At 50.7% G+C, this 13,870-nt stretch overlaps 1 protein-coding gene across 1 annotated transcript in view; it reads left to right on the top strand.

Moving 5' to 3' along the window:
* The first annotated feature begins 259 nt into the window (after window positions 1-259).
* Window positions 260-13,870, top strand: part of AHNAK2 (AHNAK nucleoprotein 2) — a 32,062-nt gene continuing 18,451 nt past the window's right edge. The window contains exons 1-6 of the mRNA XM_030930432.1: window positions 260-366; window positions 11,056-11,114; window positions 11,220-11,318; window positions 12,018-12,119; window positions 13,076-13,226; window positions 13,563-13,747. Of these exons, the coding sequence (XP_030786292.1) occupies window positions 12,105-12,119; window positions 13,076-13,226; window positions 13,563-13,747 (351 nt within the window). The 5' untranslated portion in view covers window positions 260-366; window positions 11,056-11,114; window positions 11,220-11,318; window positions 12,018-12,104. The remainder of the gene's footprint in view (window positions 367-11,055; window positions 11,115-11,219; window positions 11,319-12,017; window positions 12,120-13,075; window positions 13,227-13,562; window positions 13,748-13,870) is intronic.

The following is a 13,870-nucleotide window of genomic DNA, read 5'->3' as shown; positions in this document are numbered from 1 at the left end:
TCCTGAGGCCCTGCCTGCTCAGGCCCTGCCCCAAAATAGTCCCGTTCTTGGGGAGGCAGCTTTTCTGGGCCAGGGTGGGTGTCCTCTGTGCCTTTCACTGTGGTACCACCCCCACCTGCCCTGGTGTGCAAGGGACTGGCCTCGGTCCTGGGGTCCCTCCCCAAGGTTCAAGTTTGCACCCACAGGAATGTTAATGGTAGTGTTGAGGCCAGGGCGCTGGGGGCCCGGGGAGTGGGGGAAGGGCACTGGGGAAGGAACCAGGTGCCAAAGCCTGACCAGCTGGGCCTGGCTCAGGCGAGTCACCTCCACATTCTCCTCTGTGAAGTGAAGCTTTGGTGACTGTCAACAACCAGCGTCATGATTCAGGTGATGGGGCCACTTGCAGAGCCTGTTTGGGAGAACCAGAGACGGGGCGGGGCAAAGGCAGCCTCCTCCGCACTCTGGGGCCGAGGCACGGCTTCCTTAGGACCTCGGGCCTGGGAGGAAGTGCTCTTGGTGGGGGACTGGGATACTGGGGGCCTTCCTCTCTCTCCCCACTGGTGTGGGTCCGAGGCCGGTAGCCTGGCTGGGCAGCCTTATCCCAAGGCGGGCAGGATTTCCCCCTTCCTGTTTGTGTTCCTGGGCCGGGTTCCTGCCAGCCCAGTGGCACAGGGGTCCCCATTCCACAGCTGTGTGGTCAGAGGCGGGTCTGCTGCTCCGTGAACCTCTGTGCTCCATCCCCACCACAGGCAGTGCAGGAACAGCTACTCCCAGTGTGGTTGCTGAGGGTGGGACCAGGGACTGTCCCGCGTGGGCCAGTGCCAGGACCAGGCATGAGGGCCAGCAGGAGCAGAACTGGTCACGCCTCCTGCTCCTTCCCCACGCAAGTTCCCAGCACAGGGTGTGCCCAGGGCTTGCTGTCGACACCCTCCCTCACCGGCCCCAACACCCACAAGACTACCCTGGAGAGATCTGAAAGTGCAGCCGGCTGTGCCCAGCTCAGGGGCCCTTGACCGTTGTGCCCACCCCCAGCCCAGCAGACCTGTGCTCCCCTGCCTGGCGAGTCCCTTCTCCAAGGAGTTGCCCTCCTGACCCTTTCTTGGGCCTCACGGGCAGCTGCCGCCCACCCCCAACCTAACCAGGCTCCTGCCTGCCGGGTGGAGTTTTTTGGCTCGGGAGGCTGCGGAGGGAGGAGGAGGCTGCTGGGTTTCTGGGCAGCCTCAGAACACCTGCCCCACCCTGAGTGCTGGGTAGGGCCTGGAACACCTGGTCTCAGAGGCAGTGGAGCCCCTCCCCACTCATGACCCCAACTCCAACCGCTGGCAGGGGAGCGGCTGTGGGCCAGGTGACCCAGGGACCTCCTCTGCCCCCAGCCCTGCTAAGTAAGGGCGGGCTGGGGCAGTTGCCCCAGCTCCACACCTACTGGCTGGGTCCCCTTGGGTAAGTGGCTCCCCTCCCCCAGCCTCAGTTTTCACATCTGTTACCCACCTTGGGGATTGAGGGGCAGGGTCTGGGCAGAACAGGAAGGGAAACTGAGGCCAGAGAGTGGCTTACCTGCGTTGCCCTTGGCTTAGCGGTGCGCAGGCTCTGGCCAGATTCCTGTCCCCTTCCTTGGCACGACCCCGTCCCACGAGTTTGCTGTGGGTCTGGTGTGGCTGTAGCTCCAGGCAGCTCCAGAGCGGCCGGGGTAGCCCCGGCTGGTGGTCCCTTAGGGTTGTGGGGTGCACTGGGGACCCCTGGCAGGGCCACATGGAAGGAGTGGGAGGGGGCAGGTGGGCAAGGAGTGGAGGGTTTGGCAGCCATCTGGAAGGCAGAGCGGTGGGGCTGGCCAAGTTCTGTCTGTGCAGGTTGGGGGTGCGTCCAGGTGGGAGCAGCAAGGGCCCTGTCAGGTGGTGGGGCAGTGTCTGAGTGCCAAGGTGAGTGAGATGGGCCCAGGTGGCCAGGACAGAGCTGTGCAGAAGAGAGACAGGGCCTTGCCTCTTCGCTGCCTGGTTAGGGAGAAGGGGCCTGTGGAAGAGATCGTGTCATGGGGTTGCCAGGGGTACAATTCTTGGGCTGACACCTTGCGCAAGGCTGGTTTGGCAGGGGAAGGAAACGGAGGTTGTGGCTCTGCTGGGGGGTCATGGAGGCCAGGGGTCTGGGCCTGGCCACCTGAGCAGTAGGAAGGTGGCGGGGGTGGGATGATGTGAGGGTGAGTGTTGATGCCTCCTGGCACTGACCCAGCCTTGCCTGCCCTCACCTCCTGCCCTTCTCTTCCCTCACTTGAGAGAACCTCCTCCAGGAGACACCACCCCCGGGCCCTGCCAGGCCTGAGACCAGAGCCAGGGGGACGTGGGCTGTGCGCCATCTTGCAGAAGGGCAAGGAAAGGCCCATGAAGCAGCGAGGGGGTGGTGGGGCCTGTGCAGGCAGAGGTGCTCTTGGGATGAGCAGGCATGGCCCTGGGGGTGCCTCTGGGGGAGCAGTGGCTATGGCCCAGCAACCTACACTCAGGGCAGGCAGGGTGGCCCCTGAATCCACGAGGGAATGAAAGCTCAGAGAGGGCATGAGCTTGCTCAGGGCCACAAAGCACATTGGCCAGAGCTAGACTACTGCCGAGACTGGGCCTCCCTATCTCCCTTCATGGGACAGTCCCCAAGGCCAGGACACCTACCGCAGGGGACAGGGAGCAGCTGGTCCCCGAGGCTAGCACACCACCCCAAAGGATAGCGATATGCTCCTTCCCAATCAGTGTCCTACCAGCAACTGGGTCTGGGGCAGGGTTGGGGGCCTTAGGTCTGAGACCCTCCTTGTCACTGCCAGAGGGAGGCCCTGGAGCCCAGGCCAGGGCGCCAGAGTTGGTGTGAGATTGGTATTGTTTCTTCTTGGAATATTTAGAGTATAATTCGGAGTGGGAGTTGGGCCTGGAGTTCTTTTTGTGGGACGGTTTTAAATAAGGGATTTGATTTTTTTCTTTTTCTTTTTTCTTTTTTTTTTTTTTTTTTTTTTTTTTTTGAGACGGAGTCTCGCTCTGCCACCCAGGCTGGAGTGCAGTGGCCGGATCTCAGCTCACTGCAAGCTCTGCCTCCCGGGTTCACGCCATTCTCCTGCCTCAGCCTCCCAAGTAGCTGGGACTACAGGCGCCCGCCACGTCGCCCGGCTAGTTTTTTGTATTTTTAGTAGAGACGGGGTTTCACCATGTTAGCCAGGATGGTCTCCATCTCCTGACCTCGTGATCCGCCCGTCTCGGCCTCCCAAAGTGCTGGGATTACAGGCTTGAGCCACCGCGCCCGGCCGATTTTTTCTTTTTCTTTTCTTTTTTTTTTTTTTTGAGACAGCGTTTGCTCTGGTTGCCTAGGCTGGAATGCAGTGGTGCGATCTCGGCTCACTGCAACCTCCTCCTCCTGGGTTCAAGCGATTCTCCTGCCTCTGCCTCCGGAGTAGCTGGGATTACAGGCGTCCGCCACCACACCCAGTTAATTTTTGTATTTTTAGTAGAGACGGAGTTTCAACATATTGATTTTTAAATTGTTATAAAACTGCTTGGATTATCCATCGGGGCATCCTATCTTTTGGCCTCCCCGGGCCACATTGGAAGAAGAATTGCCTTGGGTCACACATAAGATACACTAATGATAGCTGATGAGCTAAAAGAAACAATTGCAAAAGAATATCCTAATGTTTTAGGAAGTTTACGAATTTGTGTTACACCACATTCAAAGCTGTCCTGGGCCGCACGTGGCCTGTGGGCCGTGGGCTGGACACGTTTGGTTCTTCTTGTGGGTTTTCTAGGAATATATCCAATTGATCCAAAGTTTCAGATTTATTAGTGTAAAGGTTATAATTATGTTTGATTTTATGTAGAATTCTAAAATTTTTTATGGAGAAAGGATACAAACCGTGGCACACCCAAGTAACTAGTCCTCTGGTTGGGAAGTAGACCCCTACCACCACCAGGAGACCCTGTCGGCCCGCTCCCCGTGGTGACTTCAGCCCTAGTTGGCCTGAGCCTGACTGTGAACTGGATGTGATGGGCTCCCCTGGTATGAGTGCTTTTTATATCTAGCTTCTTTATCTCAACCTTTCGTTTGTGAACTTCATCCATGTTGCACGTAGGTATAGTTTATGCCATACACTGTTCCATTGGACAGATACCTCAGTTTGTTTTTATTCTACTGTTGATGGACATTTGAATCTCTGGTTTCTGGGGGCCACAAATTATACTGAGATGGACGTTCCTGCACCCATCTTTTGAGGGACATACGTGTGCATATTTCTTGGCCCTGCCCCTGGCTATAAGTTGCTGAGCCACAGGGTAAGGCATGTCAGGCTCTGATAGACTCTACCAGGCTGTTTCCAAGTGGTTGTGCCAGCTCACCCCCAACCCACACCAGGACGGAGTTCCGGCTGCCCCAGGCCTTGTCCTCAGGTGGTCCGCCTCGCCTAAATCTCGACTTTGAGATTTCAGCCATTCTCCTGGGAGCATATGGCACCTCGTGGTTTTGTTGGCATTGCGCAGATGACCAGAAATGCTGGCCATCTTTCCACATTCTCATCGGCTGGTTGAACATCCTCTTCTATGAGCTACCTTTCCAGTGTTTTCTTGCCCATGTTTCTATCGGGTTGTCTTTTGGTTTGCAAGAATTCTTTGTGCTTTCTGGGTTGGAGGACTTTGCTTGGTAAATGTATTGCAGCTATCTGTGCCCAGTCTGTGTTTTGGGCAAAGATAGCTGCAACTCTTCGATTTCATTTCCTTTGGATATATAACCCAGTAGTGGGATTGCTAGACCAAATGGTAGTTCTATTTTTTGAGGAACCATCCATAGTGTTTTCTATCATGGCTGTACTAATTTACATTTCATGCCCCTAGTGGTGTTTTTTGATGAACTTAATTCTTTTTTTTTTTTTTTTTTTTTTTGAGACAGTCTCACTCCATCGCCCAGGCTTGAGTACAGTGGAGTGATCTCTGCTCACTGCAAGCTCTGCCTCCCGGGTTCACGCCATTCTCCTGCCTCAGCCTCCCGAGTAGCTGGGACTACAGGCCCCCGCCACCTCGTCTGGCTAGTTTTTTGTATTTTTAGTAGAGATGGGGTTTCACTGTGTTAGCCAGGAAGGTCTCGATCTCCTGACCTCATGATCCACATGCCTTCGCCTCCCAAAGTGCTGGGATTACAGGCGTGAGCCATTGCGCCCGGCCAGAAGTTCTTAATTCTAATATAGACCAATATCTGTCATTTTTTGTGTGTTCTGTTTGAGAATTTTTCCCCTACTCCAAAAGTACTTTCTATTTATTTTCTAGAAATTTTATTGGTAAGCTTTAAGTTTGGATCTATAATCCACATGAAATTAATTTTCTGTGGCTGAGATGGGGCGAAGATTAATGTTTTTCCATATGGATATCCAGTGGATCCCAGGCCATTTATTGAACAGATGATCACAGCTTTATGTATGTGTGTCTGTTTCTGGGATCTCTGTTCTGTTCCGTTGGTCTTGATTTGCATTTCCCTGATGATGGAAAATGTTGAGCATCTTTTCTTGTGCTTATTGAACACTCGCACATCTTCTTTTGTGAAATGTCTGTTCAAATCTTCTGCCCATTTTTAATTGACTGTTTTGTCTTCTATTGAGTTGTACACGGGCTCCATGCAAGTCCTTTGCCAGATACATTCGTTGCCTTTTCATTTTCTGAGGAAAATGAAAGCTCTTAAGGCCAGTGTTTTAAATTATGAGAACTTAAATTTATCAGTTTTCCTTCTACTATCCCTACCTTCTGTATCCTAAGAAAACTTTGCTGCCTTCAAGGTGGTAAATAATTTCTCCTACATTTTCTTCTAGAAGTTTTATAGTTTTCAGTTTTACATTTACCGCTATGATTCATTTTGAATTCATTTTCATGAGTGATGGGATGGAAGGGTCCAGGTTTATTGGTTTCCCAGTAAATACCCAGCTGTTCCAGGACCATTTGGTGAAAAGATTTTGTTTTCTATTGGAATAACTGGGCTGCTTTGACAAGAATTTGGCCGGGCACGCACAGATTGCTGTCAGGAGTGTTCTCACACAGGTTCACACCTGCACTTTGGGAGGCCAAGGCAGGTGGATCACTTGAGGCCAGGAGTTCAAGACCAGCCTGGGCAACATAGTGAAACCTCATCTTTACTAAAAGTACCAAAAAAAAAAAAAAAAAAAAAAAAATTAGCGAGGCAAAATGGGGCATGCCTGTAATCCCAGCTACTTGGGAGGATGAGGCACGAGAAACGCTTGAACCCAGGAGGCAAAAGTTGCAGTGAGCAGAGATTGTGCCACTGCATTCCAGCTTGAGTGACAGAGTGAGATCCTGTCTCAAAACAAAATAAGCGGCCGGGCGCGGTGGCTCAAGCCTGTAATCCCAGCACTTTGGGAGGCCGAGACGGGCGGATCACGAGGTCAGGAGATCGAGCCCATCCTGGCTAACACAGTGAAACCCCGTCTCTACTAAAAAAATACAAAAAACTAGCCAGGCGAGGTGGCGGGCGCCTGTAGTCCCAGCTACTCGGGAGGCTGAGGCAGGAGAATGGCGGGAACCCGGGAGGCGGAGCTTGCAGTGAGCTGAGATCCGGCCACTGCACTCCAGCCTGGGCGACAGAGCGAGACTCCATCTCAAAAAAAAATAATAATAATAAACAAACAAACAAACAAACAAACAAGAATTAATTGGCCATGTAAGTGTGGGGCTGCTCTGGACTCTGTTTTCTGTTCACTGGTTTGTGTTTCTGCCACACTGTCTTGATTCCACTGGGGGTCAGAGAAGAGACCTAGGATGACTGAAGTGATTTTAAATTTGTTGAGGCAGGTTTCTGAGCCAGCATGGGGGCTGTCTCAGTGGCTGTCCCCTGTGCACCTGAGCTCCGTGCCCCGGCTGCTGTCTGGAGTGTCCTCCCGGTGCCAGTTTGGTCTCGTTGGTTGACGGGTGCTTCAGGTGTCTTGTATCTTCCCCTGTTCTACTTTGTAAGGTTATCATTTCCTAAGAGTGTGAAAATATCCTATTGTATAATAATTATGGATTTATTTCTCCTTGCAGTTTTGCCGGTGTTTACTTCAGTGTTTTAAAAAGGAGATCTAGGTGTTTTTTTATTTGTTTTTTGAGATAGGGTCTTGCTCTGTCACCCCGGCTGGAGGGCAGTGGCACGATCTCGGCTCACTGTAGCCTCAACCTCCTGGGCTCAAGTGATCTTCCCACCTCAACCTCCTGAGTAGCTGGGACTACAGATGTGCACCACTATGCGTGGCTAACTTTTTAATATTTTCTAGAGATAAGGTCTCACGGTGTTGCCCAGGCTAGTCTCAAATTCCTGGCCTCAAGTGATCCTCCTTCCTCGGTCTCTTAAAGTGCTGGGATTATGGCGCAAGCCATTGTGCCCAGCCTACTATTCCATCTTAGTTCCACTATTGGTTTATTACCTATACATCTTTTTTTTTAATGGTTGCATTATGGCTTATACTCTGAATATTTAACTTATTGCAGTATAATTTCATGTAAGATTGTCCTACTTCAAGTATAATGTAAGATCTTCACAATAGCAACTTCTGCATTCCATCCCCATTCTGTCATATGCTTTACTTCTATATTTGTAAAATTCTAAGATACATTTCATTTTATTTGTTATTATTTTTTTGGAGACAGAGTCTTGGTCTGTTACTGAGGCTGGAGTGCAGTGGAAGGATCTCAGTTCACTGCAACCTCTGCCTCCTGGGTTCAAGTGATTCTCCTGCCTCTGCTTCTTGAGTAGCTGGGATTACAGACGTGCACCACCATGCCCAGCTAATTTTTGCATTTTTAGTAGAGACAGCGTTTCACCATGTTGACCAGGCTGGTCTCGAACTCCTGGACTTAAGTGATCTACCCTCCTAGGCCTCCCAAAGTGCTGGGATTACAGGTGTGAGCCACCGTGCTGACTTGTTTTTGTTTTATACAGTTAATTACCTTTTTCTTTTACAGTTTCATTGAGGTGTAGTTTAGAAACCATAGAACCCACCCATTGTAAATGTACAATTCAATCATTTTACTAACCTTATAGAGTTGTGCAAACATTACCACAATCCAGTTCTGGAACACCTCCATCACCTTCCAAATTTTCTCAACCCCACTTACAATCAATCTCCCTCCCCACTCCCAGCCCCAGGCAATGCCAGCTTAATTCTGGTAAATTATGGAAACTTTAGTCCAAGGTACACTTGTCCCTCAGCATCCATGGGGGATTGCTGCTAGGAACTCCCTCGGATACCAAAATTCAAGGATGCTCAAGTACCTTCTATAAAGCATTGTAGTATTTGCAAATAACCTACATACATCTTCCCTCCCCAATACTTTAAATCATCTCTAGATTACTTATAATACCTAATGTAATGTAAATGCTATGTAAATAGCTGGTTTACTCTATTGGTGAGGGAATAATGACAAGAAAAAAAGTCTGTACATGTTCAGTATAGATGCAATTTTTGGGAGAACATTTTTGACCCAAGTTTCATTGAACTCGGGACACAGAAACCACTGATATGAAAGGCTAACTGTATCCCCCCCTCCCGCTCCTTTTTGCTATTATTGCCACATATATGCTGCGTCTATATATGTTATAATCCTAACAATATGGTGTTCGAATTGTTGCCTCATATTAGTGCTTCACAGACTGTTGCCTGTCTTCTAAATCCAGCCTCCTTTTTGTTTTACAAGTCAAGTTTTGTTGAAACAGTCATGCTCATTTATTTACATATTATCTATACTCTATAGCTGCTTCTGTATTATAGCTGCAGAGATGCAACAGAGATCATGTGGCCTGTTAAGCTTAAAATATTTACTATATTGCCTTTTTCAAGAAAAGTTTGTCAATCCTTGCTGTATACAATGCTCTGTTTTTGAAAGAAGTTAAGAAATAAAATGAGGACAATATATATTCAGAGTCTTTTATATTTGCCTATATATTTACCATTTTTTGCATCTTCATTTCTTCCTGTGCATTTGACTTACTGTCTGGTATTAGTTCCTTTCAGTCTGAAGAGCTTCTTTAGTGTATCTTGTAAGGCAGATTTGCTAGCAATGAGATGCCCAAGTCTTTGTTCATTTGGGAATGCCTTTATTTTGCCTTTTTTAAAATTTAAATTTTTATTTCTTTGAGACAGAGTCTTGCTCTGCCTGACTGGAGTGAAGTGGTGCAATCACAGCTCACTGCAGCCTCAACCTCTCAGGCTTAAGCTATCCTCCCGCCTCAGCCTTCTGAGCAGCTGGGACTATAGGCATGCACCACCATGACCCGCTAATTTTTAAAAAAATTTTTGGGCTGGACGCGGTAGCTCACGCCTGTAATCCCAGCACTTTGGGAGGCCGAGGCAGGCGGATCATGAGGTCAAGAGTTTGAGATCAGCCTGGCCACCATGGTGAAACCCCATTTCTACTAAAAATACAAAAATTAGCAGGGCATGGTAGCGCGTGCCTGTAGTCCTAGCTACTCAGGAGTCTGAGGCAGAAGAATTACTTGAACCCGGAAGGCGGAGGTTGCAGTGAGTCAAGATCGTGCTACTGCACTTCACCCTGGGTGACAGAGTGAGACTCCATCTCAAAAAAAAAAAAAAATTGTAGAGATGAGATCTTACTATATTGCTCAGGCTGGCCTTGAATTTCTGGGCTTGAGCTATCGTCCCACCTCAGCCTCCCAAAGTGCTGGGATTACAGGCATAAGCCATCATGCCCAGACTATTTTGCCTTTATTTTTGAAGGATAGGTTGCTTAATATCACATTCTTTGTTGACAACATTTTCTTTCAGCCCTTTGAATATATTGCTCCACTTTCTTGTGGCCTCTACGGTTTTGATGTGATTCAGATGTTAGTTGTATTTTTATGCCCTTATTATGTGATAGGTCCCTTTCTCTTGAGCATTTTGACTGTCATGTGTCCAGGTGTGGATCTCTGTGTTTCTCCTGCTTAGGTTTTGTCGAGCTTCTTGGATTCTGCAGATTGTTTTCAGCCACCACTTCTTCAACTCTCTCTTCTGTCTCTTTATCTTATGGTTAATGCTCTGAGGCTCTGTTTTTCTTCAGTCTTCCTCCTGACCCCCTTCTTCAAATTGGTTAATTTATATTAATCTACAAGTTGATAATTCTTCTGGTGTCTCAAATCTATTGGTGAACCCCAGTAGTAAATTTTCAATTCCAGAATTTTTGCTTGCCTTTTAAAAAATAAGTTTTATTACTTTATGAGATTCTTCATTGAGTTATTGTTAACATATTTTCCATTAATTTTTCAAACATGGTTTTTTTTGTGTGTTTTGAACAAACTTTTTTATTTTTCTTTTTGAGATGGAGTTTCACTCTTGTTGCCCAGGCTGGAGTACAATGGTGCAATCTCGGCTCACCGCAACCTCCACCTCCCAGGTTCAAGTGATTTTCCTCCCTCAACCTCCTGAGTAGCTGGGATTACAGGCATGCGCCACCACGCCCAGCTAATTTTGTATTTTTAGTGGAGATGGGGTTTCTCCATGTTGGTCAGGCTGGTCTTGAACTTCCGACCTCAGGTGATATACCTCCTTGGCCTCCCAAAGTCCTGGGATTACAGGTGTGAGCCACCGCGCCCGGCCTGAACAAACTTTTAATAGTTTCTTTGAAGTCTGTATTAAACCCAACATTGATGGACATTTAGAGATACTTTCCATTCACCCCTTTTTTTTCTCGGTATGGATCATACATTCTTGTTTCTTTGCATAAGTTGTAATTTTTTGTTGGCTGCTGGATATTTTAGATAATACATTCTAGCAACTCTGGATTCTGATCCTCCCAGGGTGTGGTCATGCAATAACTAACACCTTGTGTTTGTTTAGTAACTTTCTTGGACTAAATCTGTTCCAACTTGGAATAAGTCCAGTCTCAATTCACTGCCCCCTGACTTGATGCCACAGCTCCTCCAGCCCAATAGCTGTAGATCCTCCCCTGGCCCCTGAATTTGCTCTCAGATCCAGTGTCTAGGACAGGACTATGCCACCTCCACAGTGTACATACACTCCTGGCTCCCTCCCCGGGCCCCGATCTGCTCCCCCAGCCCGCTTATCTCCACTGACAGCCACTCTCTCTGCAGTGTCTGGCCGACAGCTGCAGCCCAGGGAGCCAGATGCAGAAACTGAAGATGACCACTCTGTAAGTGAGAGCGGGAGGAAGTGTGGCCTCCTCATACCCTGCCCCCATTCTCCCTGGGCCCTGGGAGAACTGAGTGGCAAAAGTAACTGGATTCTCTCCTGTCAGGTGACTGAAGGGCCTGCAGATGAGGTCATTCGACCACGGCCACAGGGGTCCTCACCTGTCTACGAATACACGACTGAGGCTGCTGACTTTGGACTCCAGGTGAACCTGCTGGGCAGAGCCCCGCAGGCACCCAGATCTCCTCCTGCATCGCCCTGTGTGGGCAACTCACTCATGACTGTGCAGCCCTGCCGCCCTGCCCTGCTGCCCACTGGGCAGTGCCCACTCAGATGTCCTCTCAGACTACTCTGTGCCCTTGAGTTCCTCCCTGTGCCTGGCCAGGGCACAGTGGGATGGAGGTGCCCTGCAGCTCTTGTGAGCATGCGTGTGGGCTGATGGGGACAGGCCTCGTGTTACTGTGTGTATGTTTCAGGGTCACAGGCTGTGTGCATACCTGAACCTGTGTAACACACTCATGCTGTCTTTGGGGACAGGGCCCCATGGCTACCTCTGGAGACAAGGACTTGGGGAAGGGATCAGAGGAGCCATGTCTATGAAAGGATTCCTTTTTGTACAATTTGAATTTCTTATCTCCCTCCATACAAAACTTCAGTTGCTGTGGGGCTTCCCTGTGGGCGCTGTGGGCTGTAGGCTGGGCCCTGTCGGGAAGCAGGAAGGCCGAGAGTTGCCTTTTCTCTGTGGATGTGCCTGGAGGGACCTGGCTCCCTCTGCACACAGCTGCATGTTGGAGGTTCTGGGCCCCTCTGAAGGGAGGGCTCCTGGTCTGGCACTAGCCTTCCTGTGCCCCTCCCTGTCCCTGAGCTGGAGCAGGTGCCTAACTCCCAACTCTTGTGGCTGCAGGAAGACACTCCCGGCAGGCAAGGTTCCGCTGGGAGACGGAGATCCTGGTGGAAGCGGGATTCAGGGGACTCACGGACGTTTTTCAGGATGAGTCGTCCAGAGGTGGGTACGGAAGGAGCTGAGGGTCACAGAGGTGTGTCCGTCCACAAAGGATCCAGCCAGAGAGTCCGAGGTCAGAGCAGGCGGGGGAGGAGCAAAGAGGCTGGCAGTGTGCCCCGTGCCCTGGGGAGGTGGGGTGTTCTCGTCCCCCTTGTCGGGCCTGGGGAAAGGCAGGGGCTCCAGAAGGCTAAATCTGGTTCTGACCCTCCCCAGTCCTCCCTGGTGTGGAGTTTGATGCATAGCCAAGCTCCCGGCCAGGTAGACCTGGCTGTGCAGATCTCAATTTCCTCCTCTGTACAATGGGGCAGTGCTGGTGTCTGTTGCATATTCAAGTCACGGGGCTGAAAGGGCCAGTCAGCACCCAGGCCATGTAACTATGGAAGGTGCTAGACTCTGCTAGCACCCAGTGATGAGGGGACTCTGCCTCTAAAGCAATTGTTCTTTTTTTTTTTCCTGGACTCCCCAGCAGTCCAAGAGCTCTGCAGGACACAGGCCCCATCCTGTCCCAGGTCTGGCAGTCTGCACCCAATGTCCCGTATTTTCCTTGGCATTGCTGTTCTTCCTTGTCTTGAGCATCAGGTGTCTTGCACACAATTCATACTTCATGTGTTTGTGAAGAATGCACAAAGGAGCTGAAAAGGGAACCTCTGGCCACAGGGAAAGCAGAAGTTGTTCTGCCCTGCTCCTGGTGCCCTGCTGGGCCTGGTGGCATGGACAGGCTGTGCCTAAGTCCTGGCAGGTTGGGGTGGGGACAAGAGTTCTGGAAGCTTCCAGCTGGCGTCCTCCAGAGCTCAGACACAGCTAGCTGAGCCCACCCAGTGGGTGCCCCCCCCCCCGCTCTGAGTTGTTCAGGCTAATGGGAAGGATGGTGGGGTGCCCATCCTCTGGAGACTCAGGCCCCAGCAGGGATGCTTACAGTGGGACTGGCACTTGCTCACCCTGATGTGCTTTTGCTCCAGTCCATGCAGGAGGCAACAGAGGTGACGCTGAAGACAGAGGTGGAGGCGGGAGCCAGTGGCTACAGTGTCACAGGCGGTGGGGACAAGGGGATCTTTGTCAAGCAAGTGCTGAAGGACTCCTCAGCTGCCAAGCTTTTCAACTTGAGAGAAGGTGCCATGGCAGTTCCATCCCTGGGGTCCCCATTCTCCCCACCAGGATGGGAGGGACCTGGAGGGGGGCATTGAGGGGGATAGGAGCCACACCTGGAGCCTAGGACGACCTCCTCACGTCTCTGCTCAGCCGCTTGAGGCTGGGATCACCCACTGCATCTAGTAAAATGGGGGACCCCATCCACCTTCCCTGTGCCTGAGGCACTCAGTGGGGGCTGGTGGGGCAGACTCAGTGGGATCTCCCCATTCATGCCCTTGGGTCCCTCCTCGCCAGCCAAGGCAAGATAGCAGACCCCATCTCATTCACACACGTGGCCCTGGCCCTTTCTTGGTCTAGGAGATCAGCTGCTCAGTGCAACCGTGTTCTTTGACAACATAAAATATGAAGATGCTCTCAAAATCCTTCAGTACTCAGAGCCGTACAGGGTTCAGTTCAAAATCAGACGGCAGCTCCCTGCTCCACAGGATGAAGAGTGGGCTTCCAGCGATGCCCAGCACGGCCCACAGGGCAAAGAGAAGGAGGTGAGACCACCATGCCCGTGGGGCAGGGCCCCAGCTGGCTTCACTACCCTGCTGGCTGAGCCTGGGAGGGGATAGCACTCCCAATCCGTCTGTCCCTGGGCCAGGGTCTCAGGCTTCTTGGAC

Source organism: Rhinopithecus roxellana, chromosome 5 (genome assembly GCF_007565055.1).
Source record: "Rhinopithecus roxellana isolate Shanxi Qingling chromosome 5, ASM756505v1, whole genome shotgun sequence".
Taxonomy (NCBI): Eukaryota; Metazoa; Chordata; class Mammalia; order Primates; family Cercopithecidae; genus Rhinopithecus; species Rhinopithecus roxellana.
Note: the sequence above shows the minus strand (reverse complement) of the source record. Positions and strands in the feature narration are given on the sequence as shown.